This window comes from Onychomys torridus, chromosome 5 (assembly GCF_903995425.1).
Source record: "Onychomys torridus chromosome 5, mOncTor1.1, whole genome shotgun sequence".
In the NCBI taxonomy this organism is placed as follows: Eukaryota; Metazoa; Chordata; class Mammalia; order Rodentia; family Cricetidae; genus Onychomys; species Onychomys torridus.
In genome coordinates this window covers 136,143,548-136,170,118 of record NC_050447.1, presented here as the reverse complement: position 1 = coordinate 136,170,118, position 26,571 = coordinate 136,143,548, and the positions used below count along the sequence as shown (strand labels likewise).

The 26,571-nt window shown below is 41.9% G+C and overlaps 1 protein-coding gene across 5 annotated transcripts in view; it reads left to right on the top strand.

Moving 5' to 3' along the window:
• The window catches only part of Slc35d2 (solute carrier family 35 member D2), a 35,956-nt gene extending 24,271 nt beyond the window's left edge, over positions 1-11,685 (top strand). For 3 of the 5 annotated variants that reach the window (XM_036186710.1, XM_036186709.1, XM_036186706.1), the window contains 4 exons: positions 1,676-1,743; positions 9,436-9,514; positions 10,393-10,475; positions 11,152-11,685. In XM_036186710.1, the coding sequence (XP_036042603.1) occupies positions 1,676-1,743; positions 9,436-9,514; positions 10,393-10,475; positions 11,152-11,254 (333 nt within the window). In that variant the 3' untranslated portion in view covers positions 11,255-11,685. The remainder of the gene's footprint in view (positions 1-1,675; positions 1,744-9,435; positions 9,515-10,392; positions 10,476-11,151) is intronic. The other 2 variants (XM_036186711.1, XM_036186708.1) reach the window with 1 other exon arrangement.
• Positions 11,686-26,571: the final 14,886 nt, after the last annotated feature.

Genomic DNA, 26,571 nt, shown 5'->3' with positions numbered 1-26,571 from the left:
CATTGGTATAAAGTTTGAGTTAAATACATTGGAAGCTGATGGATAACATGGAGTAACATTCTTCCTTTAAAGGAAGAATGAATAAGTAGACTGGGAGAGATGGAAAGGCCAAAGTTTTTGGTGACTCACTATTCTGGGAAGTGAGTTCTGGACTTTGGACTTATATAGTTAGTAGATTATTAACTATGATATGATTCTGCCTTTGGGAAATCAAGTCAGATACATGTGATATATTGTATACCCTGATAAAATTTGCCTGAAGATCAGAGAACAGAACAAGCCACTAGATTAAACATAGAGGCCAGGCAGTGGTGGCACATGCCTTTAATCCCAATACTTGGGAGTCACATGCCTTTAATCCCAGCACTTGAGATATCACACCTTTCTCCCAGTATTTGGGAAGCACACACGCCATTAATCCCAGCACTAGGAAGGAAGTGATGGCTGGGCAGAGAAAGGTATATAAGGCATGAGGAGACAGGAACTGAAGCCTTTTCAGGCTGAGGAGTCCTGGAGGTAAGAGGTGGCAGTGGTTTGTTCTTTTGTCTCTCTGATCTTTTAGTATTTACCCTAATAACTGGCTCCAGGTTTTTTATTATAAGATCTTTTAGAATTCCTGCTACAGAGATAAAACCCGTTGTGTTAATAAACCTTTAGAAGGTCTTTAGAAGATACTCATTTGGCCTTCCCTACAGTAGGGCCAAAATATATGTAATATGTTGTAACTGATAAAGAGGAATTTAAAGAATGGACTTTTTTTTCTGATTAAAAGCCTCAAAAAGCCCTTTTCTCTTTCCGCTCTCTTCCCTTCACGCGGTCTCTCTGTCTCTCTGTTTCTCTCTCTCTCTCTCTCTCTCTCTCTCCCCCCTTCTCTCCCAATAAAGTTCTAAAAAGGTAAAAAAAAAAAAAAAAAAACTCAAAAAGTACAAAATGAAAAGGATTCATAATCTAGAATGCTTTGTAGATGCTGTTTCTTCAAATGTTACCAGTATCAATTCATTCTTAAAGAAATAATAGAAAACTTACATCTATTAAAGTATAGGCTGATGAAGAATCTATATATTAAAGAATATTACTAGATAACCCTCCCTGGATTTGTGGTGTTAGGAGTAAATAATTTTTATTCACTATTAACATAAATACCTCTAGCTCCTGGTTTTTAATTTATTACATTTATTATTATTATTGTTATTATTATTATTGTTATTATTATTATTATTATTATTATTATTATTATTATTGAGTGGGTATACTCATACCGTGGTACACATAGGGAATCAGAGAACCACTTTTTAAGTAATAATAAAATCTTTTAATAATGGAAATTTTAAAACATATACCAAGCCAGGCATTGATGGCACATGCCTTTAATCCTAGCACTCGGGAGGCAGAGCCAGGCATATCTCTGTGAGTTCGAGGTCTACAGAGTGAGATTCAGGACAGGCACCAAAATTACACAAAACTACACAAAACTGTAAAAGAAAAAAAAATACACCCAAGTTTGGAGAGTAGTATAATAAGCCCTTTTAAATAGTTATTGATATTTGCTGTCTGTCTCTTTGATAGAAGTGGATAATTACTATTCATACATCAACAGCACCAAAGTTGTAAGGCTGTTCCAATTGGTTTTAAACCAAACCATCACTAACTTCACCATGGATCTTTTTCATTCCAGGCCACTGAATTCAGCCACTGGAAGAACGTCTTATTTATCATTCAGTTTCTTCTTTCCTGTCTTTTGGGGTAAGACACTGTACATGAGCAGAAGAGTTGGTTGATAGTATCTCTTGACAAGTCAGATCTAAATATGCCCTCTGTCTGTCTGTCTGCTCTGCCAGAATCCTGTTTCCTATGTTTCTCTTGACTTTCTCTGGACAGTGCTCCCATCTCCACTGCACACACATGGGTAGATGTTTTTAAAAAATGTGTCTGTGCTAGAAGTACAGACTTTATATTCTTGTTGGTCTAAACATTTCAGATATTTATGGAGGCCAGAGAGAGTGCTGGGTCTCCTATAACTGGAGTTATAGGTATTTTGAGTCACTGTATGGTGAGACCTAAACCCAGGTCTTCTGCAAGAGCAGCAAGTGCTCTTAACTAATGAGCCATCTCTCTAGCTTCCGTTAACTCTTTCTTTAGCTTTGTTGGATTTAATAGTTATCCTGTTGATGGAGTTCTTCATTTATTATTACTGTGTGTGTGTGTGTGTGTGTGTGTGTGTGTGTGTGTGTGTGTGTGTCCCTCCACTCATGTGCCGCGCACAGCACATGAGTGGAGGTTCCATCCTGGATTTGCCACTAATTAGCTCTGGGTTTGTGATAACCTGCTTAACCTTATCTTTTAATGAGGCTAGGGTATGCATACTGAAGGATTTAATTATAAAGCTGACTTGGAACATATTAAACACATAGAAAGGGGTCAGTAGGAAATGCTAAGCTGTGCGTTGTGGAACATGCCTATAGGTCCATCACCTGAGAGGTTGAGGCAGGAGATTCTCAGAATTTGTGTGTGTGTATGTGTGTACACAGGCGCGCGTGTGTTTGTGTATAGCACCCACATGCTGCCATAATGTGAATGTGGAGTTTGTTCTTTTCTTTCACCATATCCATCCCAAGGATTGAGCATAGGTTGTCAGGCTTGGAGGCAAGGGCCTTTTGTGTGCTGAGCTGTCTCACTAGACTTTACTACATTTTGAATAAGCTTATTACAAAGCCAACAGAATGTTGAAAGGGTAGGTGTTTATTTCCCTTTGAGTTATGGTGAGGTTACACTAATCCTCTGGGAACTTCAGTGTGTGATTAAGGGTTTGCAAATAGGCTATGGGGCCTGAGTGCTTCAGGAACGTGAGATAGACCACGGGAGCTCAAATATTCAGTGCATACAAGGTAAAATGCAAACTGAGCTGCAGGCTGGCAGCCTCAACTTGAAAAAGGCCACTCTGCTAAGAGGTTACAGGTTCCAGTTCATTCCTTTAGCAGCTGGTACCAGCTTCCTGTTGTCCAAATGTGTAGATGAATTTCTAAACAGTCTTATTAACTAAGAAACACAGAGCCAAATACAGAGGTGCAAGCCGTAGAGATCAGAGCAATAGCCACCAACTAACCTTAGCTCACCAAGAGAGATTCTTTCTGTCTAACCCATGCCTTTATTGCCTCCCTGTTCTGCCTTCTCATTGGCTCTAAGCCCAGCCACAACACTTCCTTGTCACTGCCTGTCTATACAGACCTCCAGGTCTCTATGGTTGGTACTGGGATTAAAGGCGTGTGTCACCATGCTTGGTTGAGTCCTTGAACACACAGAGACTCTGCCTGCCATATGATTGGATTAAAGGCATGTGCTACCACCGCCTGACTTCTGTTTAAGGCTCTCTATGACCTCTGATCTCCAGTTAAACTTTATTAACATACAAATAAAAAAATATCACATTTAGCAAAAATTAAATATCACCACACAAGTGGATTATCCTAATCTGTCTCAGGACCTTTGATCTCCCCAAGGGAGCAATGTGCTGTTTAATAGAAACACGAAGACATCAGACTTCCCTACTCATAGTGCCCAGAGTTGTTTTGCCCCCCCCATCACACACACACACACACACACACACACACACACACACACACACACACATGCTTCTGTTTTTTTGATTTCCAACCTGTACTTCTAAAGAGGCGGCTCGGCAGAAGGATGGGTTCTGAGGATAGCTTGCACACAGGATGCAAGTATCTGCATGGTCTCTTGATAAGGCAGTTTTTTGTATTTTTTTAAAGAAATTTTTTATTCATTTTACATTACCAACCATAAATTCCCCTCTCATCCTTCCTCCTGTTCCTCCCAGCCTTCTCCCCCATCACTCCCACTGACCTATCCCCCATCTCCTCCAAAAGAGTAAAGGCTCCCATGGAGAGTCAGCAAAGCTTGGTACATTCAGTTGAGGCAGGTCCAAGCCCCTTGCCCTGCATCAAGGCTGAGCAAGGCGTTCCACCATAGGTAATGGGCTCCAGAAAGCCAACTCATGCACCAGGGATAGATCCTGATCCCACTGCCAGGGACCCCTCAAGCAGACCAAGCTACACAACTGTCTCCCGTATGCAGAGGGCCTAGTCTTGTCTGATGCAGGTTCCACAGCTGTCGATCTAAAGTACGTGAGTTCCTATGAGCTTGGTTCAGTTGTCTCTGCAGATTTCCCCATCATGATCTTGACACCCCCCCTTGCTCATATAATCCCTCTTCTTTCTCTTTGACTGGACTTCTGGAGCTCAGCCCACTCCTGGTGCTTGCCTGTGGATCTCTGCATCAGCTTCCATCAGTTAATGGATGAAGGCTCTATGATGACAGCTAGGGTATTCACCAATTTAATTACCAGGGTAGGCCAGTTCAGGAACACTCTCCACTATTACTAGCAGTCTAATCTGGGGTCATTCTTGTGGATTCCTGGGAATTTCCCTAGCACTCAGTTTCTCTCTAACCCCATAATGTCTCCCTCTATCAAGATATTGCTGTCTCTCTCATTGCTTTCCCACTCCGTCCATCCCTCAGCTTGACCATCCCCTTCCCTCATGTTCTCATCCCCCATTTCCTCCCCTCTATTGCCCACCCTGTCCCCAGTTTACTCATGGAGACCTCATCTATTTCCCCTTCCCAAGGTGATCAATGCATCACTCTTAGGGTCCTCCTTCTAGCTTCTCTGGAGCTGTGGGTTGTAGACTGGTTATCCTTTGCTTTACATCTAGTATCCACTTATGAGTGAGTACATGCCATGTTTGTCTTTCTTAGTCTCACTCAGGATGATATTTTCTAGTTCCATCTATTTGCCTGAAAATGTCATGATGTTATTTTTTTTTACAGCTGAGTAATACTCCATTGTGTATATGTACCATATTTTCTTTCTCTCTTTCTCTCTGTCTCTCTCTCACTCCCTCTCTCTGGCTCTCTCCCTCCCTCTCTTTCTTCCTTCCTTCCTTCCTTCCTTCCTTCCTTCCTTCCTTCTTTCTTTCTTTCTTTCTTTCTTTTCTTTCTTTCTTTCCCAAGACATGGTTTCTCTGTATAGTTTTGGTGCCTCTCCTGGATCTTCCTCTGTAGACTGGGCTGTCCTCAAACTCACAGAGATCCACCTGGCTCTGCCTCCCATGTTCTGGGATTAAAGGTGTGCACCACCACTGCCCAGCATACCACATTTTCTTGATTCATTCCTTGGTTGAGGGGCATCTAGGTTGTTTCTAGGTTCTGACTATTATGAATAATGCTACTATGAACTGTGGGAGTCTGGTGGAGTCCAGCTCTGACCTGTTGAAGGGTTCTTTGGGGGAGGAGAGAGGAATGAGGAAATGATAGATAGAAAGATAGAAAGAGACAATAAGAAAGACAGAGACACGGGATAGCTTTGGGAGGGCCCCGGGTCAATACCCAGTCATCCCAAGGTTTATTACAAAGGACTTTTTATACAATGCCAAGGGGCAAGGCAAAAGACTCACCCTTTCAAGATCAAAGCATAACATACAGCCAAGTGTAGACCCTTCAAGACACCTGATAACCACACCCATGGCCAAATCATCCCATTATGCAGCCATGCTGGATAAAGCAAGCTCAGATTCTCTGACCCTGAGTAATTTGGGTTCCCACAATGAACAGAGTTGAGCAAGTGTTGACAAGGCAGATATTAACAGAACACCAAAGCTTCAGAAAGGCACACCATGGTCAGCCTGTGTCCTTGTACATCTTTACACATTCCAGAGTCTTCCCAGAGTTGAAGAAGCTGGGATTATTTGAAATTCTTTGAACTGCAGAGAATAATGCACTTAGGTTCCAAGTAGAAAAACCAAATTCAAACCCAGCTTTTCCTACTATAGTCTCACTACACAGGTCAGTCACTTCTGCAGCTGAGGAAGCCCTAGGGATTTCTCCCCACAAACATGTAAGTTGTTTTGCCAAGAGGATACTCAGCTGGTGTCCTCCAGTTCAATTCAGTTCTGACACACCAACCTGGAGCTAGTGCCAGATCCTGGCCCACTTGGAGTCCAGAACATCTCTCTCTTTCTCTCTCCCTCTCCTCCTCCCTACCTCTTTCTCCTCCATCTCCCTCTCTCCTCCCACTTTCTCTTCTGTTTCTCTCTCCCCCTCCTTGTCTGTCTCCTTCCTTCCACTCCCCCTGTCCCCGCCAGTACCAAAACACAGAGGTCAAAACAATTCTAGGGTGTAAATTCTCCAAAGTTCTCTACCTTGTTTTTTAGAAACAGGGTCTCTTACTGGCCTGGAAGTTGCTGACTCAGCTAGATTGGTTGGCCATCAAGCCCTAGGGATCCACCTATTTCCCAGTGCTGGGTTTATAAGTATACTACCATGCCCAGCTCCCCCCACCCCCCCCACACACACGAGTTTTAGAGATAGAACTCAGGTCCTTATGTACTATACCAACTGAGTTATCTCCCCAGCCCACAATTCCAGAACTTCCAGAGCATTAACTAAACTAGGGTGCTCATAACACCTTCCTTGAGTCATTTTCTAGAGCAGCTGGCAAAACTCATAAAGAAAACGCCAGATACCCCGAATTTTGTTATAAAGGATAGATAGTTTAAAGGATACAGATGAGCAGCTAGAGGGAAAAAATGCAGAGAGTCTTGGGAGGGTCAACCTTGGAGATGGGATACACCACTCTCCTGGTGAATACAAGGCTCATCTTTGTTTCCCATTTTTTAAATCCCTAAGTGCCTAGTTGTCATGGCATAGACAGAATTGAAATGTGGACTGTGGTGTGGAGATGCAATTGGACAGACAGGGTGTGTTCTCACTTTGATGGACAGTGTGGAGCAAGCCTGGAAAAGAAAGGAAAGCCTCTGTTTAGATGTTTCCCATTATCTCTCTGTAGTTTCCTTTCTTCTAGATGTGGGACACCACCCTAGAAATGGGGTTTTTATGATCATTTACCAGATGAGATAGATAAGTCAGTGAGTTTCTTTATAGCCAGCTCCGAGACAGAAGGAGGAGGAAGATAGAAGTATAAACCTCTTCCAAAGAGGAGAGATTCTTGCTAACTATGACCTACCTGTGACTGTGGGCATGAGCCTGGAGTCAAAGATGAAAGCATACTCTTCTTCTGCTGAGACTCATTGTTGGAGAGCACAGTCCGTCTTTGCAGAGCAGGACGGTGGCAGGAGAGTGAGACGGCGTCACAGTGCAGCTGTGCTAAAGCAGAGAGGTGAATGCTGATGTCAGCTCAAGTGCTCCTGTGTATTCAGTTTGGGACTGAAGCGCTGGGATTGTGCTGCCCACATTTGGAGTGGGTTTTCCTCCAGTTAAAGTTAAACCTTTCTGGAAATTCCCTCACAGAAATGCCCAGTAGTACTTTTCTGTGCTGATCCCAAGTCTAGTCATATTGACAAGATTGAGCACCATGGTACCATTACAGTCTGTAGGAGGAGTGTAAGTTGTTTTTTATTGTCTAAACATGTGCACTACACTCATGTATATGCTGGCTTGTGTTGTATGGAACTCAAAAAAAGTAAATAAATAAATGAATGAATGAATGAATAAATAAATAAATAAATAAATAAATAAATACAAACAGAAACCAAGAGATGTGATTTCCTATGTGTGCTGGATAGTTTTATCCAACTTGACACGAGCTACAGTTACCTGAACGAAGGGAACCTCAATTGAGAAAATACTTCCATAAGATCTGGCTGTAGGGCATTTTCTTAGTGATTGATGGGGGAGGGCCCAGCCCACTGTGGATGGTGTCATCCCTGGGCTGCTGGTCCTGGGTTTTAGAAGAAAGCAGGTTGGGCAAGCCAGTAAGCAGCACTCTTCCATGGTGTCTGCATCAGCTCCTGCCTCTGAATTCCTGCCCTGTTTGAATTCCTGTCCTGATTTCCTTCAATGATGAACAGTGTTATGGAAGCATAAGCTGAATAAACCCTTTCCTCCTCAAGTATCTTTGTCATGGTGTTGAAGGCTCTTTTTTTTTTTTATCAAGGTCTTGGTCTTATCCAGTGCCCTTTATAGGTAATTATCTGCATGTGGAAATGTTTCTTTAAAAATAATTTATTTCATTAAAAATAATTTATAGTGTGTGTGTGTCCAGTTGTGTAGACATGCCCATGTGTGTACATGTGTCTGAAGGCCAGTGGTTAGCATCAGGTATCTCCTCCATTGCTCTCCACCTTGGTTTTTGACAAAAGGTCTCCCACTGAACGTAGAGCTCCCTGATTTGGCTATACTGGATGACCAGCAAGCCCAAAGACCTTCTCTCCTCTTTCTATCTCCTAGTCCTGGGATTGCATGTGTGCACCATTCCACCTGGCTTTTTCTAAAAACAACAACAACAAAGCAAAACAAAACAAAAAACAACACACACACACACACACACACACACACACACACACACACACACGAGCTCAGGATCTAAGCACAAGTCCCCATCCTTGCCTACTGAACATTTTACAAGCTGAGCCCCATTTAAAACAAACAAAAAAACAAAACTGGGTGATGGTAGCACACACCTTCAATCCCAGCACTTGGGAGGCAGAGGCAGAGGCAGGGGGACTCTGTGAGTTCAAAGGCCAGCCTGGTCTACAAATTGAATTCCAGGACAGCTAGTGCTACACACAGATACCTGTCTTGAAAAACAAAACAAAACAAAACAAAACAAAACAAAACAAAACAAAACAAAACAAAAAATTTCCTATATTTACCTTCTCTGAGGACATCTAGTGGGCATATTGAGAAGTACAGCCTCTCTATCTTCCCCACCTCCTCTAGCTCAGTGCAGTGGTGAGTAAATGTCCTGGCTGCCCATACTCTGGCACATGGGTAATGGGATCTTGGGTCCATCTACTGAGTCTGCAGGCAGGCCAAGGTGTTTTCCAGAGTGGCCTGATACAACTAATAACATTTCTATCAAAACAAGGACATCTTGACAGGCACGGTGTTGTATGCCCTTAATCCAAGCACTTGGAAAACAGAGGCAGGTGGATCTCTCTGAATTCAAGCCCAGCCTTGTCTACACAGTGAGTTCCAGGCCAGCCAGGGCTACATAGACCCACTCTGTCTCAAACAAAAAACAAAAAATGTGGTGGGTCACCGAAAACAAAGACAAAAGACTTCCCCCAACAAAAACAAAAGTCTCTTGAAAACAGAAAGGGGAATAACTGAGAAGGGGGTAGTGGGAGTTGGATGTGATCAAAATATACTGTATACTGTATGAAGATGTCATAATGAAACTTGTGGAATTAATACATGTTGATAAGAAATCCTTTTCTTTCCCTCACTTTGTGGACACACTGATGAGAAAGGCAGGACACCTAATCAGGCTTGGCTTATGCACAGCTGAGCCTATGTCTTGTAAAAAGCCAGATGATAAATGTCTAGATCCAGGTTCTAGAACTTTCATGACACCCAGAATAGGGAGGTGCTCATGCTCTCTTTGTCTCCCACCCTCAGGTTTCTGCTGATGTACTCCACAGTTCTTTGCAGCTATTACAACTCAGCTCTGACCACAGCAGTGGTTGGAGCTATCAAGGTAAGCGATGGAACCTTGCACTAAGCATCTAGGTGGGAGCCATGTGGAAATTGTGTGCCAAAAGCTGCTTTTGCTGTGGACAGAGATGCAGTGTGGCGAGGGCTTGTGACTCCCTCAGGGGTCTGTATAATCCCTCTGCTTATCTAGTGTGTGAGTGAGGTTGCTAACTCAAAAAGGAAAGAGATTATTACTTTAAAACTGGAGGCAGGTGAGGGCATAATTTGGGAAAACAAGTACCAACCGGAAAGAAAAATAATCCAACTATCTGTGATCACTTTGTTGTCTGGAATTTGACTTGCTGGGGGAACCTGTCCTCCAAGAGGAGGAACTCTTCTGAAGGAAGTTTTCAGTGACATTTATGCTCTGTGATAAAGCAATGAACTTGGATTGGTAGATTGGCACAAAGGTGTTTGTGTATGCTTGTGTGCATTTGAAAACACACACATTTGAATAGAAAGTGGTCTGAATTCCAGTCTACACTCTTCTATTCACATAGGCTCCTAGAGAGAGTGAGCAAATCTTACCCACTCCACCCAGTGGCTTCCTTAAGTAGCTTGTATAGAGTTTTGCTTAGAACTTAGCTGGCTGCTCTATTGAGGCTGGGAGTGATAGGGACAAAATGTCCTGTGCAGGTATAAAGATGGGAGCTGGCAAGCAAATTACAAGTCAGCTCTCCCACCCTTGGCCTGGAATGCAGGAGTAAACAGTGCAGTTTTCTGTTCCTCCATTTTAGTTGACGTTGTTTATTTATAAAGCCACGTGTCATTAGGTATTCCATGCAAGCCTCTATGCAAAGTAACCCTATGTCTGGCTTCAGGTTTCACATGTCTGCATTTTCCCTCAAGTTTCTTTCAGTGATGCACCCCCTCTCTTTGCAGAATGTATCGGTTGCCTACATTGGGATGTTGGTTGGTGGCGACTACATTTTCTCTCTCTTAAACTTTATAGGGTTAAATATTTGGTAAGTGAATTCACAGTAAAGTAAGGGATGTAGCATGATTACTAGATATATAATAAGTGAAAAGGCAAAGAGAAATGTTCTGTTTGTCATGCTGGGGATGGAACCAGGGCCATGTGCATGCCAGGCAAGTAAGTGCTCTACCACCAAGCCACATCCCCTGTTCCAGGCTCTTTGTGTTTGTAGACATGCTCTCTGGGGACATGTGCCATAAAGAATCTCAGGGCTGAGGTCTAAATTCAATTCACACATCTTCCTCCTGCTGTGAGGCTGTCATTACCTTGCAGCTTTTTTTTTTCCTTTCTTTTTTTGGAGCTGAGGATCGAACCTGGAGCCTTGCGCTTGCCAGGCAAGTGCTCTACCACCGAGCTAAGTCCCCAACCCCACCTTGCAGCCTTTTAAAGTGCTATGTCCTAAGGATGCTGTTTGGACTGTGATGCTTTTGAACACATTTTTTGGTTCTAGGCCTGGGTATCATTTGTATATACTTTATTCAGTAAAAACTGAGTGCTCATTTTTTTCCCTGTCCCAAACATTTGTAGAGAAGAAATTCTCAATCCATAACCCTGTGAAGAAAAAACCCCTAGAGATCTTAATAGTTGTATCTAAATTAAACTGACTGCAATTATAAAACATTAACAGTGCCTGTGGGATGTTCATTTTCCCCTTTTCTTTTCAGCATGGCAGGTGGTTTAAGATACTCCTTTTTAACACTGAACAGCCAGTTAAAACATAAACAACCCGTGGATGAAGAAAGCATCCCTCTGAATATGAAGAGCTAGACTGGAAGATGGAATTACAGGACTAGGCTGGAGAGGACAGTCCCAAGATCCCACACCTGGGACAGTCACCTGCTTGGTCAGAGCAGGAACAGGAATGTCTGTGAAATACAAAGAAAGCTACCTCACACATCACTGCTCATGAGCCACAAGGGACCCAAGACACACAGCACAGAACCTTCCTGACTAAGTGATTTTGCTCAGAGTCAGCCTTGGGGCCCTACACTGTGTGCTGAGGGGATGTTTCAAGGGTGACTGCTTATCTGCACCTTGGCCTTAATTTCAAAGGTCCCAGCCAAAGCAAGTGCCAGGGAGAACTTTCTGTTGTTGAAACATCTCTTTATTTTCATAAAAATCAGTCCATTTTGATTTAAACTGTGTTGGTATGTTGTTTTCCAAATCATCAAAGTGAAATAAAAAGCCATTTCTATATATGCCTCACAGTGTGGTATTGCAGTATGGTAGAAAATAGAGTCAGTTATTCAGTGTCGAAGAATACTGCTGGGGCAGAGGTCATGGCTCAGTGGGCAGGGTGCTTACTATAGACATGAGGCCCTAAATTTGATCTCTTACACTCATATAAAAAGCCAGGCATGGTGTATGTCTATGTCTGCCTTAGCTCTGGGCAGAGATATGCGTATCCTGAGACTCTCTGGCCAGCCAGTCTAGCTGAAATGGTAAGTGCCAGGTTCAGTGAGAGACATTGTCTCAAAATATAAGGGGGAGAATGACTGAGGAAGACGCCCATCATCAGCCTCTGGCCTTCGCACACACATGCACACACACATTTATTTCTCCCCACATACTCATTACTCCACTTTGAAGGAACAAGAAAATATCCTCTTTAGGATAAACGTTGGAAAAACTTGGCATAAAACCCCCCAAATCCTCAGTACACCCCCATATTCTTGGACATCTGAATGTGTGGTCCCAGGTGGGGTGGCCTTGCTGGAGGAAGTGTGTCACTAGGGTGGACTTTCAGGTCCTCCAGCCACGTCAGGTTTGCTCTCTGAGCTGTTTGTGATTTGATGAGCTCTCAGCTGTCCCTGCCACCGTGCCTGCTGCCTGCTGCCATGATGCTCTGCCATGATGACCTCTCTGGAACTGTAGAGAGGTCATCTCTACATGACCTCTCTACATAAGAATTTTCTTCTGTTGGTTGCTGTTACTCGAATCCTAAATGGTCTTATGATTAAAAAAAGAAAAAATAAAAATATAAAAACCAGAACCAGGTATTGGGGTAAATGCTGAAAGAGAGAGAGACAAAGGAACAAGCCACAGCTACTTCTCACCTCACCAACTCCATGAATCCTCTGACTGAATGTCTCTGAGTCCTCAGCCAAAAGCTCTCCAGCAAAAAGCCTTCAACCAAAAAGGGATCTAGCTGAAAAAGGCTTCAGCCACAAAGGGTTTCTGCTGAAAGGGCTTTGGCTGAAAAGCCTTTAGTTCCTGTCTCCTCACTTCTTATATACTTTTCTCAGCCATATGACTTCCTTCTTAGTAGTGGGATTAAAGGTGTGTATTCTTCCCAAATACTGGTAGCAGAGGCATGAGATTTTCAAGTGCTGGGATTAAAGGCATGTGACTCCTAGGGACTGGGATTAAAAGTGTGTGCCACCACTGCCTGGCTCTGTTTCCTCTCTTAGACTGAGTCAATCTCATGTAGTCCAGGGTGACTTTGAACTCACAGAGATCCAGATGGATGTCTGCCTCCCGAGTGCTAGGATTAAAGGTATGTGCCACTACTGTCTAGCCTCTATATTTAATCTAGTGACTTGTTCTGTCCTCTGATCTTCAGGCAGATTTTATTAGGGTACACAATATGTCACTGCAAGTTGCCTTGGTCATGTTTCTGTTGTTGCTGTTATTTGGGTTTTTTTGTTTTTATTTGTTTTTCTTAATCACAGCAATAGAGAAGTAACTAATGCAAGTGGCTAATCTGTCTGGTTCTGCCTAGCTCCCCTCAGGTTTGTTCAAGGGAATTTGAAAGTTACAGTTTGTGTGACACAAACTTAACAGTTAACTCCCCAGCCCCACCAGCAACAACTAAGCTTATAGAAGCAGAGCTAGAGGTAGTAGCAACTGAAGGAATTTGCTTCCAACTACTTAATATAACTATTGCATGTTATGTGTGTATATACATGTGCCATGGCTGTGGCAGTCAGAAGACAACTTTGTGGGATTAGCTTTAAAATCTTTTCATTTTTCTGTGGGTTCTAAAGATTGAACTTGAGTCAAGTGCCTCCTCCTACTGCCTTCTTGTTAGCCAAATGACAGGATCTCACTGTGTAGTTTGGCTCCATCAGAGTGATAAAACACCCTGACAACAGCAACTTAATGGAGAAAGGGTTCATTTTGGCTTACAGGTGTAGGTATAGTCCACTGTGACAAGGAAGTCCTAATGACAAGAGTTGTGGTCATGTACCCACAGTCAAGGATGGAGGTGCTCAGCTGGCTTTCTCTTTTACAAAGTCTGGCACTCCCACCCATGGAATGGTGCCACCCACATTCAGAGAGGGTCTTCCCATCTTAATTAACCTAATTAAGATGACCCCTCACAGGCATGCTTGGAGGCTTGTCTCCCAGATGGTTCTAGATATGGTCAAGTTGGTAATGTTAACTGTCACAGTACCCAGTTTTGCCTATTCACTCACCCATTGATGTGTTTCTATCTTCACACTTTTGTGAATGATGCCACTATAAATACAGAAGTACAAATATATCTTCAAAACTCTGATCTCAGGTGCACATCTACAATCATAGCGCTCAGGAGGTTCAGGCCAGGCTGGGCTGCACAGCAATACCCTGTCTCAAACAGTAGAAGACCATGTTTTCAATTATTTTTGGATTTATACACCGTAGTAGAATTCTAATTAAAATTTGTTTTCGAGACGGGGTTTCTCTATGCATCCTTGGGCTGCCCTGGAACTCATACTGTAGCCCAGGCTGGCCTCAAGCTCAGAGATCTGCCTGCCTCTACCTCCTAAATCCTGGGATTAAAGGTGTGTGTCACCATACCGAGCTCTAGTTTTAAGTTTTTGAGGACCTGATACACTGTACATTTTTCATAGTTTCTGTTTCTTCATCTTTCACAACTGTAGCAGAATTGTTAGAAGTTCTTATTAATAAAATCAAACCTGAGGCCAGTTATTGGGGTGAATGCTGGAAGATCAGAGAAGCAGAACAAGCCACAGCTACCTCACCTTGCCAGTTCCTCAGCTGGTCTTATTTCCTCAGACTGGAAGCTTCTGAGTTCTCATCCACATGAATCTTAGCTGAACTGTGCTGCTCCAAAGCCTGAATGCTTAACCAGCTAAATGCTTAACTAATTTAGTTCCTGGTCCTCACGCCTTATATACCTTTCTGCTTTCTGCTATCACTCCCTGGGATTAAAGGCTGAATTTCTGGGATTAAAGGCTAGTGTCACCATGCCTAGCTGTTTCTAAAGTGGCCTTGAACTCAGAGATCCGGCTAGCTCTGCCTCCCAAGTGCTGGGATTAAAGGCGTGCACCACCACTGCTCAACTTCTGCTATGGCTTGCTCTGACCCATTTTCTAGCCACCATTTTTGGCTTTGTTCTAGTGGCTGTCTGTTCTCTGACCCCATATAATTTTATTAGGGTGCACAATTTGTGGGGAACACAATACCACCACACACAACACACATTTTGGCTTTGTTTTTTAGTAGTAACCATCCTGATGGGTTTTTGGCTTGGACTTTATTGCCCTAATTCATGGGGAACATTTGTCTTCATGTGCTGGCTAGTCATTTGTGCATCTTTATGTGTATGTATGTGGACATGTTCGTGTGTGTGCAAGTAAGCATGCACATGTGAGTATATGGATGACAAAGGTTGATGTCTAGTGTCTTCCTCAATTGTTTTCCATCATCTCTTTTGAGACTGACTCTCCCACTGAGCCTGAAGCTCCCTCTCCATCTTTTTCCTCCTGAACTTCCCCTCTGCCCCACCCCTCCTAATACACTCCTGTTTCTGTTTAGAAAGAGACAAGCCTCATGGATATCAATAAAGCATGACATATCAAGTTGTAGTAGACTAAGCACCTCCCCTTGTGTTAAGGCTGGGCAAGGCAATCCAGTATGAGAAATAGGTTCCCAAAAGCCAGCCAAAGCATAAGGACAGCCTTGCTTCCACTATTAGGAGTTCCACTAGTAGACCAAGCCACACAACTGTTACATATATGTAGAGGGCCTAGGTCAGTCCCATGCAGTTCCCTGGTTGTTGGTTCAGACTCTGTGAGCTCCTATGAGCCCAGGTTAGTTGTTTCTGTGGGTTTTCTTGTGATGTCCTTGACCCCTCTGATTTGTACAGTCATTCCTCCTTCAGCAGACTTCCCTCAGCTTAGCCGAATGTTTGGCTGTGGGTCTCTGCATGTGTTTCCATCAGTTACTGGATGAAGGCTCTCTGATGACAATTGGGATAGTCACCAATCTATAAGTACAGCAGAATATTGTTAGGCATCATTATGTTGGTGCTTTTTTCTCCAGTTGTCTTTGGTTCTGTCCTAGGTCTCTGGGCCATCCAGCCTCTGGGTCCTAGCACTGCAGGCAGTATCAGGGCTGGGTTTACTCTCATGGCCTGGGTTTCAGGCTGGACCAGTCATTGGTTGGCCACTCCCACAATCTCTGTACTGTCCTTACCCCAGCACATCCCATAGGCAGGACAAACTGTAGGCCAAAGGTTGGGTGGCTGTCTCAGTATTTCCACTGGAAGTCTTGCCTGTTTACAGGAGGTAGCCAGTTCAGGCTCTGTATCCACTGTTGTTAGGAGTCTTAGCTGGGTCATCCTTGTAGATTCCTGGGAGTTTTCATTGCACTAAGTTCCCACCTTATCCTGAAATGCTGCCCCCCCCCTTCCAGTTGTCTCTTTCAGTACTCTCCCTCAACCTGATCCCTCATATTCCCATCTCCATCCACCCCCAGTTCACCAATGGGTCTGTGGATTATAGCATGTCCAACCTTCACTTCACAACTAATATCTACTTATAAGTGAGTACATACCATGTATGTCTTTCAGAGTCTGGGTTACCTCAGAATGATTTTTTTTTCTAGTTCCATCCATTTGCCTTCAAATTTCACGATGTCATTGTATTTTAACAGCTGAGGAATGCTCCATTGTGTGGATGTCCCACATTTTCTTTATCCATTCTTCAATTGAGGGACATCTAGGTTGTTTTCAGGTTCTGGCTATTATGATAAACTGATATGAATATAGTTGAGCAAGTGTGCTTGTGGTATGATTGAACATTCTTTGAGTATATGCCCAAGAGTGGTATAGCTGGGTCTTGAGGTAGATTGATTCCCAATTTTCTGAGAAACCACCATATTGATTTCCAAAGTGACTGTACAAGTTTGCATTCCCACCAGTAATGGAGGAGTGTACCCTTTGCTCTACATCCTCTCCAGCATGAGCTGTCACTTGTGTTTTTGGTCTTAGCCATCCTGACAGGTATAAGATGGAATCTTAGAATCATTTTGATTTGCATTTCCCTGATGGCTAAGACTATTTCTTTAAGTGTTTCTTGGGCATTCTTCTGTTGAGAATTCTCTGTTTAGATCTGTACCTCATTCTTCAATTGAATTATTTGTTTTGTTTTGTATTTTGGATGTCTAGTTTCTTTAGTTCTTTATATATTTTGAAATTAGCCCTCTGTCAGATAAGGGATTGGTGAAGATCTTTTCCCATTCTGTAGGCTGCTGTTTTGTCCTATTGATGGTGTCCTTTGCTTTACAGAAGCTTTTCAGTTTCATGAGGTCCAATTTATTAATTGTAGATTTTAGTGTCTGTGCTACTAGTGTTCTATTCTGGAAGTTGTCTCATGTGCCAATGCATTCAAGGCTATTTCCCACTTTCTTGACTATCAGGTTCAATGTAACTAGATTTATATTGAAGCCTTTGATCCATTTGGACTTCAGTTTTGTGCAGGGCGATAGATATGGATCTATTTGCATTCTTCTACAGGCTGACATCCAGTTATTCCAGCACCATTTGTTGAATATGCTTTCTTTCTTTCTTTCTTTTTTTGTATAGTTTTGGCTTCTTTGTCAAAAATCAGGTGTCCATGGGTGTGTGGATTTACATCTGGATCTTTGATTCGATTCCATTGATCAACTTGTCTGTTTTTATGCCAATACTATGCTGTTTTTATTACTATAGTTTGTAGTAGAGCTTGAAATAAGGGATGATGATACCTCTGACGTTCTTTTATTGTACAGAATTATTTTAGCTTTCCTGGGCTTTTTGTTTTCCCATATGAAGTAGAGTATTGCTTTTTCAAGGTCTGTAAAGAGTTGTATTGTAATTTTGATGTGAATTGCACTGAATCTATAGATTGCTTTTTGATAAAACTGCCATTTTTACTATGTTAATGCGCATGGGAAATCTTTCCATTTTCTGATATTTTCTTCAATTTCTTTCTTGTCATACAGGTCTTTTGTTTGATTAGAGATACTTCAAGATATTTTATATTATTTGTAGCTATTGTGAAGGGTGTTGTTTCCCTGCTTTATTTTTCAGCCTGTTAACCATTTGTATATAAGAAAGCTACCGATTTTTTTTTTTTTTTTTAGTTAATCTTATACCCAGCCACATCACTGATGGTGTTTATCAGCTATATGAGTTCCCTGGTAGAATTTTTGGGGTCATTTATATATACTATAATATCATCTGCAAATAGTGATACTTTGACTTCTTTCTTTCCAATTTGTATTCCCTTGACCTCCTTTTGTTGTCTTACTGCTCTAGCTAGAACTTCAAATACTACAATGACTAGGTATAGAGAGAGTGGAGAGCCTTGTTTATTCCTGATTTTAGTAAATTGCTTTGAATTTCTCTCCATTTAATTTGATATTGGCTGACAGCTTGCTGTTTATGTATGTTCCTTGTATCCCTGATCTTTCCAAGACTTACCATGAAGGGATATTGTTTTGTTTTGTTTTGTTTTTTTGAGCCGAGGATCGAACCCAGGGCCTTGCGCTTGCTAGGCAAGCACTCTACCACTGAGCTAAATCCCCAACCCAAGGATATTGTGTTTTGTCAAGGCTTTTTCAGCATCTAATGAGATTATCATGTGGTTTTTTTTCTTTCATCTTGTTTATATGGTGAATGACGTTGGCAGATTTTCGTATGTTGAACCATCCCTGCATTCCTGGGATGAAGCCTACTTGATCATGATGTATGATACTTTTGATGTGTTCTTGAATTCGGTTTGCTAGTATTTTAGTGAGTATTTTTGCATCAATATTCATGTGGGAAATTAGTCTATAATTCTCTTTCTTTGTTGAGTCTTTGTGTGGTTTGGGTGTCAGGGAGACTGTGACCTCATAAAAAGAATTTGGAAATGTTCCTTCTGTTTCTGTTATGTGGAACAATTTGAGGAGTATTGGTATTAGCTCTTCTTTGAAATTCTGGTGTAATTCTGCCCTTGAACCATCTGGCCCTGGGTTTTCTTGTTTGTTTGTTTGTTTTTGTTTTGTTTTGTTTTGTTTCCTTTGGCTGGGAGACTTAATGACTGCTTCTCTTTCCTTAGAGGTTATAGGTCTATTTAAATTGTTTAGCTGAGCTTGATTTAATTTTTTATGTGGTATCTATCAGTAAAATTGCCCACTTCTTTTAGATTTTTCCAATTTTGTGAAGTACAGGCTTTTGAAGTGTGACCTAATGATTCTCTAGTTTTCCTCAGTGTCTGTTGTTATGTACCCCTTTTCATTTCTGATTTTGTTAATTTGGATATTCTCTCTTTGCCTTTTGGAAAAGGGTTTGTCTATCTTGTTGATTTTCTCAAAGAACTATATCTTTGCTTCACTGATACTTTGTATTGTTCTCTTTGTTTCTATTTTATTAATTTCAGCCCCCAGTTTGATTATTTCCTACTATCTCTCTCTTGGGTGTGTCTGCTTCTTTTTGCTCTAGAGCTTTCAGGTGTGCTGTTAAGTCACTAATGTAAGATTTCTCCAGATTATTCAGGCACTTACTGCTATGAACTTTCCTCTTAGCACTACTTTCATTGTGTTCCATAAGTTTGGGTATGTGGTGCATTCATTTTCATTGAATTCTAGGAAGTCTTTAATTTTTCTTTATTTCTTCCTTGACCCAGTGGTAATTCAGGCTAGAGTTATTCAGTTTCCATGAGTTTGTAGGTTTCGTGTAGTTTGTGTTGTTGTTGAACTCTAACTTTAATTCATCATGATCTAATAAGATACAGGGGGTTATTCCAAATTTTTTGTGTCTGTTGAGATTTGCTTTGTGACCAAGTATACGGTCAATTTTGGAGAAGGTTCCATGAGGTGCTGAGAAGGTAAATTCTTTTGTGCTTGGGTGAAATGTTCTGTAGATATCTCTTAAGTCCATTTGGCTCATAAAGTCTGTTAGTTCTGTTATTTTTCTGTTTAGATTCTGTCTGAACAACCTGTCCATGTGTGGGGTTTGATGTGTGATTTAAACTCTAGTAATGTCTCTTTTACAAATGTGGGTGCCCTTGCATTTGGGACATAGATGTTCAGAACTGAGATGTCATCTTGATGGATTTTTCCTTTGATGAGTATGAAGTGTCTTTCTCCATCTCTTTTGATATTTTGGTTTGAAGTTTATTTTGTAGAACATTAGGATGCTATACTATCTTACTTCTTAGGTCCATTTGATTGGAAAATGTTTTTCCAACCTTTTACTCTGAGGTAATGTCTATGTTTGATGTTGAGGTGTGTTTCTTGTATGTAGCAGAAGAATGGATCCTGTTTTGTATCCATTCTGTTAGCCTGTCTTTTCTATTGGTGAATTGAGTTCATTGATATTAAGAGATTTTAATGACCAGTGATTGTTAATTCATGTTAGTTTGTTGTTGTTGTTGTTGTTGTTGGTGGTGGTTGTGTGTGTGTGTGTGTGTGTGTGTGTGTGTGTGTGTGTGTGTGTGTGTGTTTCCCGTTTTTTGTTTTTGCTGGTGTGAGATTATCTATTGTCTATGTTTTCATGGGTGTAACTAACTTCCTTGATATGGAGTTTTTCTTCTAGTACCTTCTGTAGGGCTGGATTTGTGATAGATATTGTTTAAATTTGACTTTGTCATGAAGTATCTTGTTTTCTCCATCTATAGTGATTGAAAGTTTTGCTGGTTATCATAGTCTGGGCTGGTATCTGTGGTCTCTTAGAGTCTGCAAGACACCTGTCCAATACCTTCTGGCTTTTAGAGTCTCCATTGAGAAGTCAGTTGTAATTCTGATAGGTCTGCCTTTATATGTTACTTGGCCTTTTGTTGAATATATTTTCTGTGCTTTTGAACTGGGAATCTTCTTTTCCTTCTTCTATCCCTATTATTCTTAAGTTTGGTCTTTTCATGGTATCCCAGATTTTCTAGATGTTTTATGTTATGACTTTGTTGGCTTTAATGTTTTCTTTGACTGATGAATCTATGTCTTCAATCGTATCCTCAACACCTGAGATTCTCTCTTCCATCCCTTGTTTTCTGTTGGTTATGCTTGCATCTCTAGTTCCTGTTTGATTAGTCAGATTTTCTCTTTCCAGAATTTCCTCAGTTTGTGTTTTCTTTATTGCTTCTATTTCAATTTTCCAGTCTTGAACTGTTTCTTTCACCTGTTCGATTTTTTTTTCTTGGCTTTCTTTAAGGGATTTATTAATTTCTTCCAATTTTTTGTTTGTCTTTTCCTTGATTTCTTTAAGGAAAATCTTATTTCCTCATTAAGGGCCTCTATCATCTTCATAAAGTTATTTTTTAAGATTGTTTCTTGTACTTTAGCTGTGTTGGAATGCTCAGGTCTTAGTACTGTCAGATCACTGGGTTCTGGTGGTGCCACATTGTCCATTTTATTGTTGAATGTATTCTTATATTGGCATTTACTGGTCTGGGTTTGGGATGATTATAGGTATAGGTGTTGATTCTTGTGTTGTCTTTGTTGGATGGGTGTTTTGTTCCTTTATTATCTGTTTCCTTTATTGTCTTCTGACCAGAATGGCCAAGGATTCTGGTGATTTGCAGGTCTTCAGGTCCAGGAGGGTTGTCTCAGCTGAGGCTTGTGTTGGTTTGGGTGCCTAGATCCAGTGTATGCTCCTGTTTTTCCGGCTGATGTGGGCTTTACTTGTGCCTATGGAGTCTGTTCTTCCAACTGGTGCAGGTTGTACCTGAGCCTATGGAGTCTGCTGGAGTTGTTGGGGAAGGCTGGCCTTGGGAAGGATGATGAGGTAGGTGGGATTGGGCAGTGGAGTGGGTCTTGGGGGAACAGAATCCAGTGTGTGGTGGCAGTGGTGGTATGGCCTGCAGGCAGGTCTCTCACCTGCTGGCCAGCTTCTGGGGACTGCACCAGAGCAGTAAAGTTCCATGAGTTGGGGGCAGGGCCCAGCTGTCTTTCTGGAGCTGAGATAAAGGAAGGGGCATGGGATGTGCCTTGGGGCTTAGGTTCTGGAGGTTGTCAGTTCATCTGGGAGGTCAATCACTCACCTGTTCTTCCAACTGGTGTGGGTTGTGCCTGTGCCTATAGGGTCTACTGAAGTTTTGGTGGAGAGCTGGCCACAGGAAGAATGATGAGATTGGTGGGATTGGGCGGCTGAATGGGTTTTGGGGGAACAGAATCCAGTGGGTGACAGTGGAGGTGGTGTATCCTGCAGACAGGTCTCTCTCACTTGCTGGTAGGCTGCTGGAGACTCCCTTCCTTTTTTTTTTTTTTGAGACAGACTCTGCCTATCTAGTCCTGGCTGGCCTGAAACTCCCTATGTGGACCAGGATGGTCTCAAACTCAAGAGATCTGTCTGCCTCTGACTACCTAGTGCTGAGATTCAAGGCATGCACCACCAGGTATAATTTCCATTTCCTAATAATGTTTCTTTTATTACCATTGAGTTCAAGGTGTTTTGTTTTGTTTTTTGTCTTTGTATTTATGATCCTCCTGTTTCCATCACTCAAGTGCTGGGATTACAGTTTTGTGCCACTACACCTGGCTTACGTGGTGCTGGCTATCAAAACCAGACTTCGTGTGTGTTAGCCAGGCACTCCTCCAGCTGAACTGAACTCTCAGCCCTGCTTCTGTTTACTTTTTAAGGCTTTGAGAACATGACATTGGGGCTTCCAAACTCTTGTTCATCCCTTTTGAACCCAGAAACCAGAAATCACTCACTCAGCCAAACAAGTGAAAACAGGTTTTGCTGTGTTTCAAAGCTGTTTTCCTTATCTCTAAGTTTTATTTTTGAATTTTTTTCAGATACGATTTTAAGACTTTTCCTCCTCCATATATGGCCAGCAGAGGGCACCCTAAAACAGCATTTGTATCTGGATGGATCTGAATTAAGGTTAGGTTGGGTACTGGGCGCATGAGGTGGTACTAATGTGACACATCTGTGAAGATGAACCTCCGTTTGAGGAAGTGCCTCCATCAGACTGACCTGTGGCCGCTTCTGGAGGTGTCTTCTTAACTTTGGGTAAAGGTGCTGAATTTGATCCCCAGAACCCACAGTAGAAGTAGCAAATGACTCCTGAAAGTGGTCTTTTGACTGTTGTGTGGGCATGCAGCTATCTCACTAGCCCCAGAGACACTGGGGCCTTTCATTTGGCTATCAGGCTACTGAAACAATAAGCTCCAAGGAGTTGGAATTTCCCCAAGAATCACATGTTGGGGGAGGAAAAGGCTGAAGCCCCGGGGGAATTGTTTCCCAGGAAGATTTCAAACATATATACGATGCAGACTGCCTCACTTGGGCAAGCTTGCTGAGAGATTATTCTGAATGCTGGGTGGTGTGGTGGCCTCTGACACTTAGCCTACCTTGCAGGAAAGACTAGAGCCCAGACAAAATGGCTTGGGGATGAACAGGACCACAGCTTAACCAGGGCATCTTTCTTATGTGTAACTCTCGCTCTCCAAAATTAAACTTGCTGGGGACTGAAGTCAGCCTGTGAATAGTCAATGAAACCTGGTGTTGGACTCCAAAGGTGCTGAGTACTGAGGCTGGTACCGTGTGTTGTCCCTGACTCCACATTGGGAAGACAACAGGTGATTTACATCTGATGTTTCTCTAGAGTTTGTTTTTTGTCTTTCTCCCTTTGGCTGACTTTAATTTGTCTCATTTTACCTGTGATGAAATGTAACCAGAAGTATAACAGCTTCCTGTGAAGTTTATAAGTTCTCCTAGCAAACTACCAACTAAGATTGGTTTGGGGACACTCCTTAAATTTATAGCTGATAGAAATGGGAGCAGCCTTGTGGTTTGAATGAGAAATGTCTCCTGTAGACTCATGCATTTGAATACTTGTAGCAGAAATTATTCTGTGTCCTGCAGCTGCTTGTTCCCAAGTAAACACACAGAGGCTTATATTAATTACAAACTGTATGGCCTATGGCTCAGGCTTCTTGCTAGCTGGCTCTTACAACTTTAACTCAACCCATTCCTATTAATCTGTGTTTTGCTATGTGGCTTCATGGCATTACCTGCTCTCTCACATCTTGCTTCCCCTTGTGGTGGCTTAGAGCGTCTCCTCCAATTCGCTTTTCTTCTCCCTCTGTCTCCCTTGGATTTCCCACCTGGCTCCATTCTGCCCTGCCATAGGTCAATGCAGCTTTATTTATTAACCAATGGGAGCAACACATATTCACAGCACACAGAAAGACATACCACAGCAAACACTTGGTTTCTAGTTGGTGGCACTGTTAAGGGAGGTTATGGGGCCTGGCTGGAGCAGGCACATCAAAGGGAGTAGAGGGCTTTGGGGTTTCCTAGCCTGGCCCCACTTCCTGTCCTCTCTGTCTCTCCAATTCTCATCCAGTGTGTGGATAAATATGATTGCTCTGCTACCTGACTGCCAGAGGCTAAAGAACAATACAGAATATCAGCCGAAACAATTTTTGAGAAAATGAAATTGGCAAACTCTTAGACAAGTTAAGCAAAAGAAAGAGAGAAGACCTCAAATTTTTAAATTAGGCATAAAAGATGAATATTAACAGATACCACTGAAATCTAGAAGATTATTGAAAATGTATATCCTGATAAATTATAAAATGTGGGGAAAAATGGATACATTTTTAGACACATGTGAACCAAAAGAATATAAGCAACCCAAAATGATAGTGAGCAATAAAACTGGAGGAGTAATAGTCTCCAAAGAAAGACAAGGTGCCAGGCAGATTAATTGCTGAATTGAACCAGATCTCTGAAGAAGGGCTAAGACCTTCTCATACTATCCCACAAAGTTGGAAGAGAAGGAATGCTTCTAAACTAAGGCAAGAAGCTACTGCCACCCCGATGGCAGAACTGGGTGATGACATCAAACAAAGAGAAAAGCTACAGACAATTTCCTTGATGAACACAAATGCAAAAATCCTCAGCAAAACACCAGCAAACTAAATTAAACAACAGAATAAAATGATAAAACCCCAGGAGCAAGGTGATTTCACTCTAGGGATGCTGGGACAGCAAATGAATTAATGTGATACATCATAAAAGTGGAATAAAGACAAATTACATAATCATCTCAATGGATATAAAAAAAGTTTTGACAAAATTCAGCATCCTTCATGACTGAAAACTCTAAAGCAATTAGGAACAGTAGGATTAGATTTCCCCATGATAAGACCTTTATATGGAAACCCAGCAGTGAATATTATACCAAATGGGGAAATGTAGCTGAAGTTTCTCTCCAGGTCCCACCAAGCCCCAGCAGTCTGACAGCCCACTTACAAAATAATTACATAGAGACTTATATTACTTATAAACAGTATGGCCGTGGCAGGATTTTTGTTATCTACCTCTTCTATCTTTTTTTTTTTTTTTTGAGACAGGGTTTCTCTGTATAGCTTTGTGCCTTTCCTGGAACTCACTTGGTAGCCCAGGCTGGCCTCGAACTCACAGAGATCCGCCTGGCTCTGCCTCCTGAGTGCTGGGATTAAAGGCGTGCACCACCACCGCCTGGCCTACTTCTTCTATCTTAAATTAACCCATTTCTATTCATCTATAAGTTGCCATGTGGCTCATGGCTTACCAGTACCTTACATCTTGCTTGTTATGGTGGTGCTGGCCACGCCTCTCTGCCTCAGCCTTCCTGTTCCCACAATTCTCTTCTCTCCTTGTCCTGCCTATACTTCCTGCCTGGCTACTAGCCAATCAGTGTTTTATTTATTAACCAATCAGAGCAACACATTTAACATTCAGAACATCCCACAGCAGGGAAAAGTGCACAGGATTCTTCTAAACCAGGGACAAGTCTACTCTGTCCACTACTGTGGTGATCACAATAAAGTCCTAAGCTGTGTTCTACTGTCTTCCTCCCTCCCTCTTTCCCTCCCTCCCTCCCTTTCTCTCTCCCTCCCTTCCTTCTCTTTTATCTTTTTCTTTTCAGATAGTCTCAAGTAGCCCAGGCTTGCTTGAATTCACAATGTAGTGTCAACTTCAAACTCCTGATCTTCCTACCTCCACTTCCTGAATGCTGGGGTTACAGGTGTGAGCCACCATGTCTAGTTCATGTTGGGGATCAAACATTTTGTATATATGAGGCAAATACTTTACCAGCTGAGCTATGTATCTAACCCTGAAAAGTGTGTTCCAAACACAGATGTTTATCTTTTTTGCTTTACTTTTGGTGGTGATGAGTTCTTGGTTCATCGTTTTGGCAACAGTAAGTTCCCTGACGACCAAATGGCTTGGAAACTTTAATGTGGAGCAGAACTTCCTGCATGGACATAAATGTAAACCAGGCGGCCACCCAGCCAGGAGTGTAGTTCAGGAGCTAAATTTTAAATTAAGTTAAATTTAAATATGAACATATAGAGTTAGTGCTACTGTGTTGGTTTCTCCAATGTCACACTAGTTCTTTTCTACTTCTTGTCCTGGAGTTCATTATTTAACAGTGTATAATCAACTTACTAAAGTGACTAGCTTAGATATTTGCAATGGCGACTTTAATCTCAAAATCTGGCTCAGCAACCATGGAGTACTGGTGCCCACACTCCCTCAAATACCCCTCTTTGCTCCCTTTCAAATTCATGGCCTCCTTTTTCATTAATTGTTATTTCATTCATATGTATATGTATCTATATGCATACACATATATATTTCTAATATATCACCTGCTCAGTCTGTATAATATTACTTGTATGCATATTTTCAGGAATGCCCATTTGATATTAGATAGCCAGTTGGTGTGCTCTTCCCTGGGAAAGACTATCTCTTAGTTGCTTGTAGTTCTTTGTGTACAGTTGAGGCTGGTGGACATTTCCCTGTCTACTTTAGCATGTCTATTGGTATTGTGCTTGTTCGGTTAGCCATGTCAGTGAGACTTTATGGGTGTAGCTTCTGACATTAGTAGGAAACA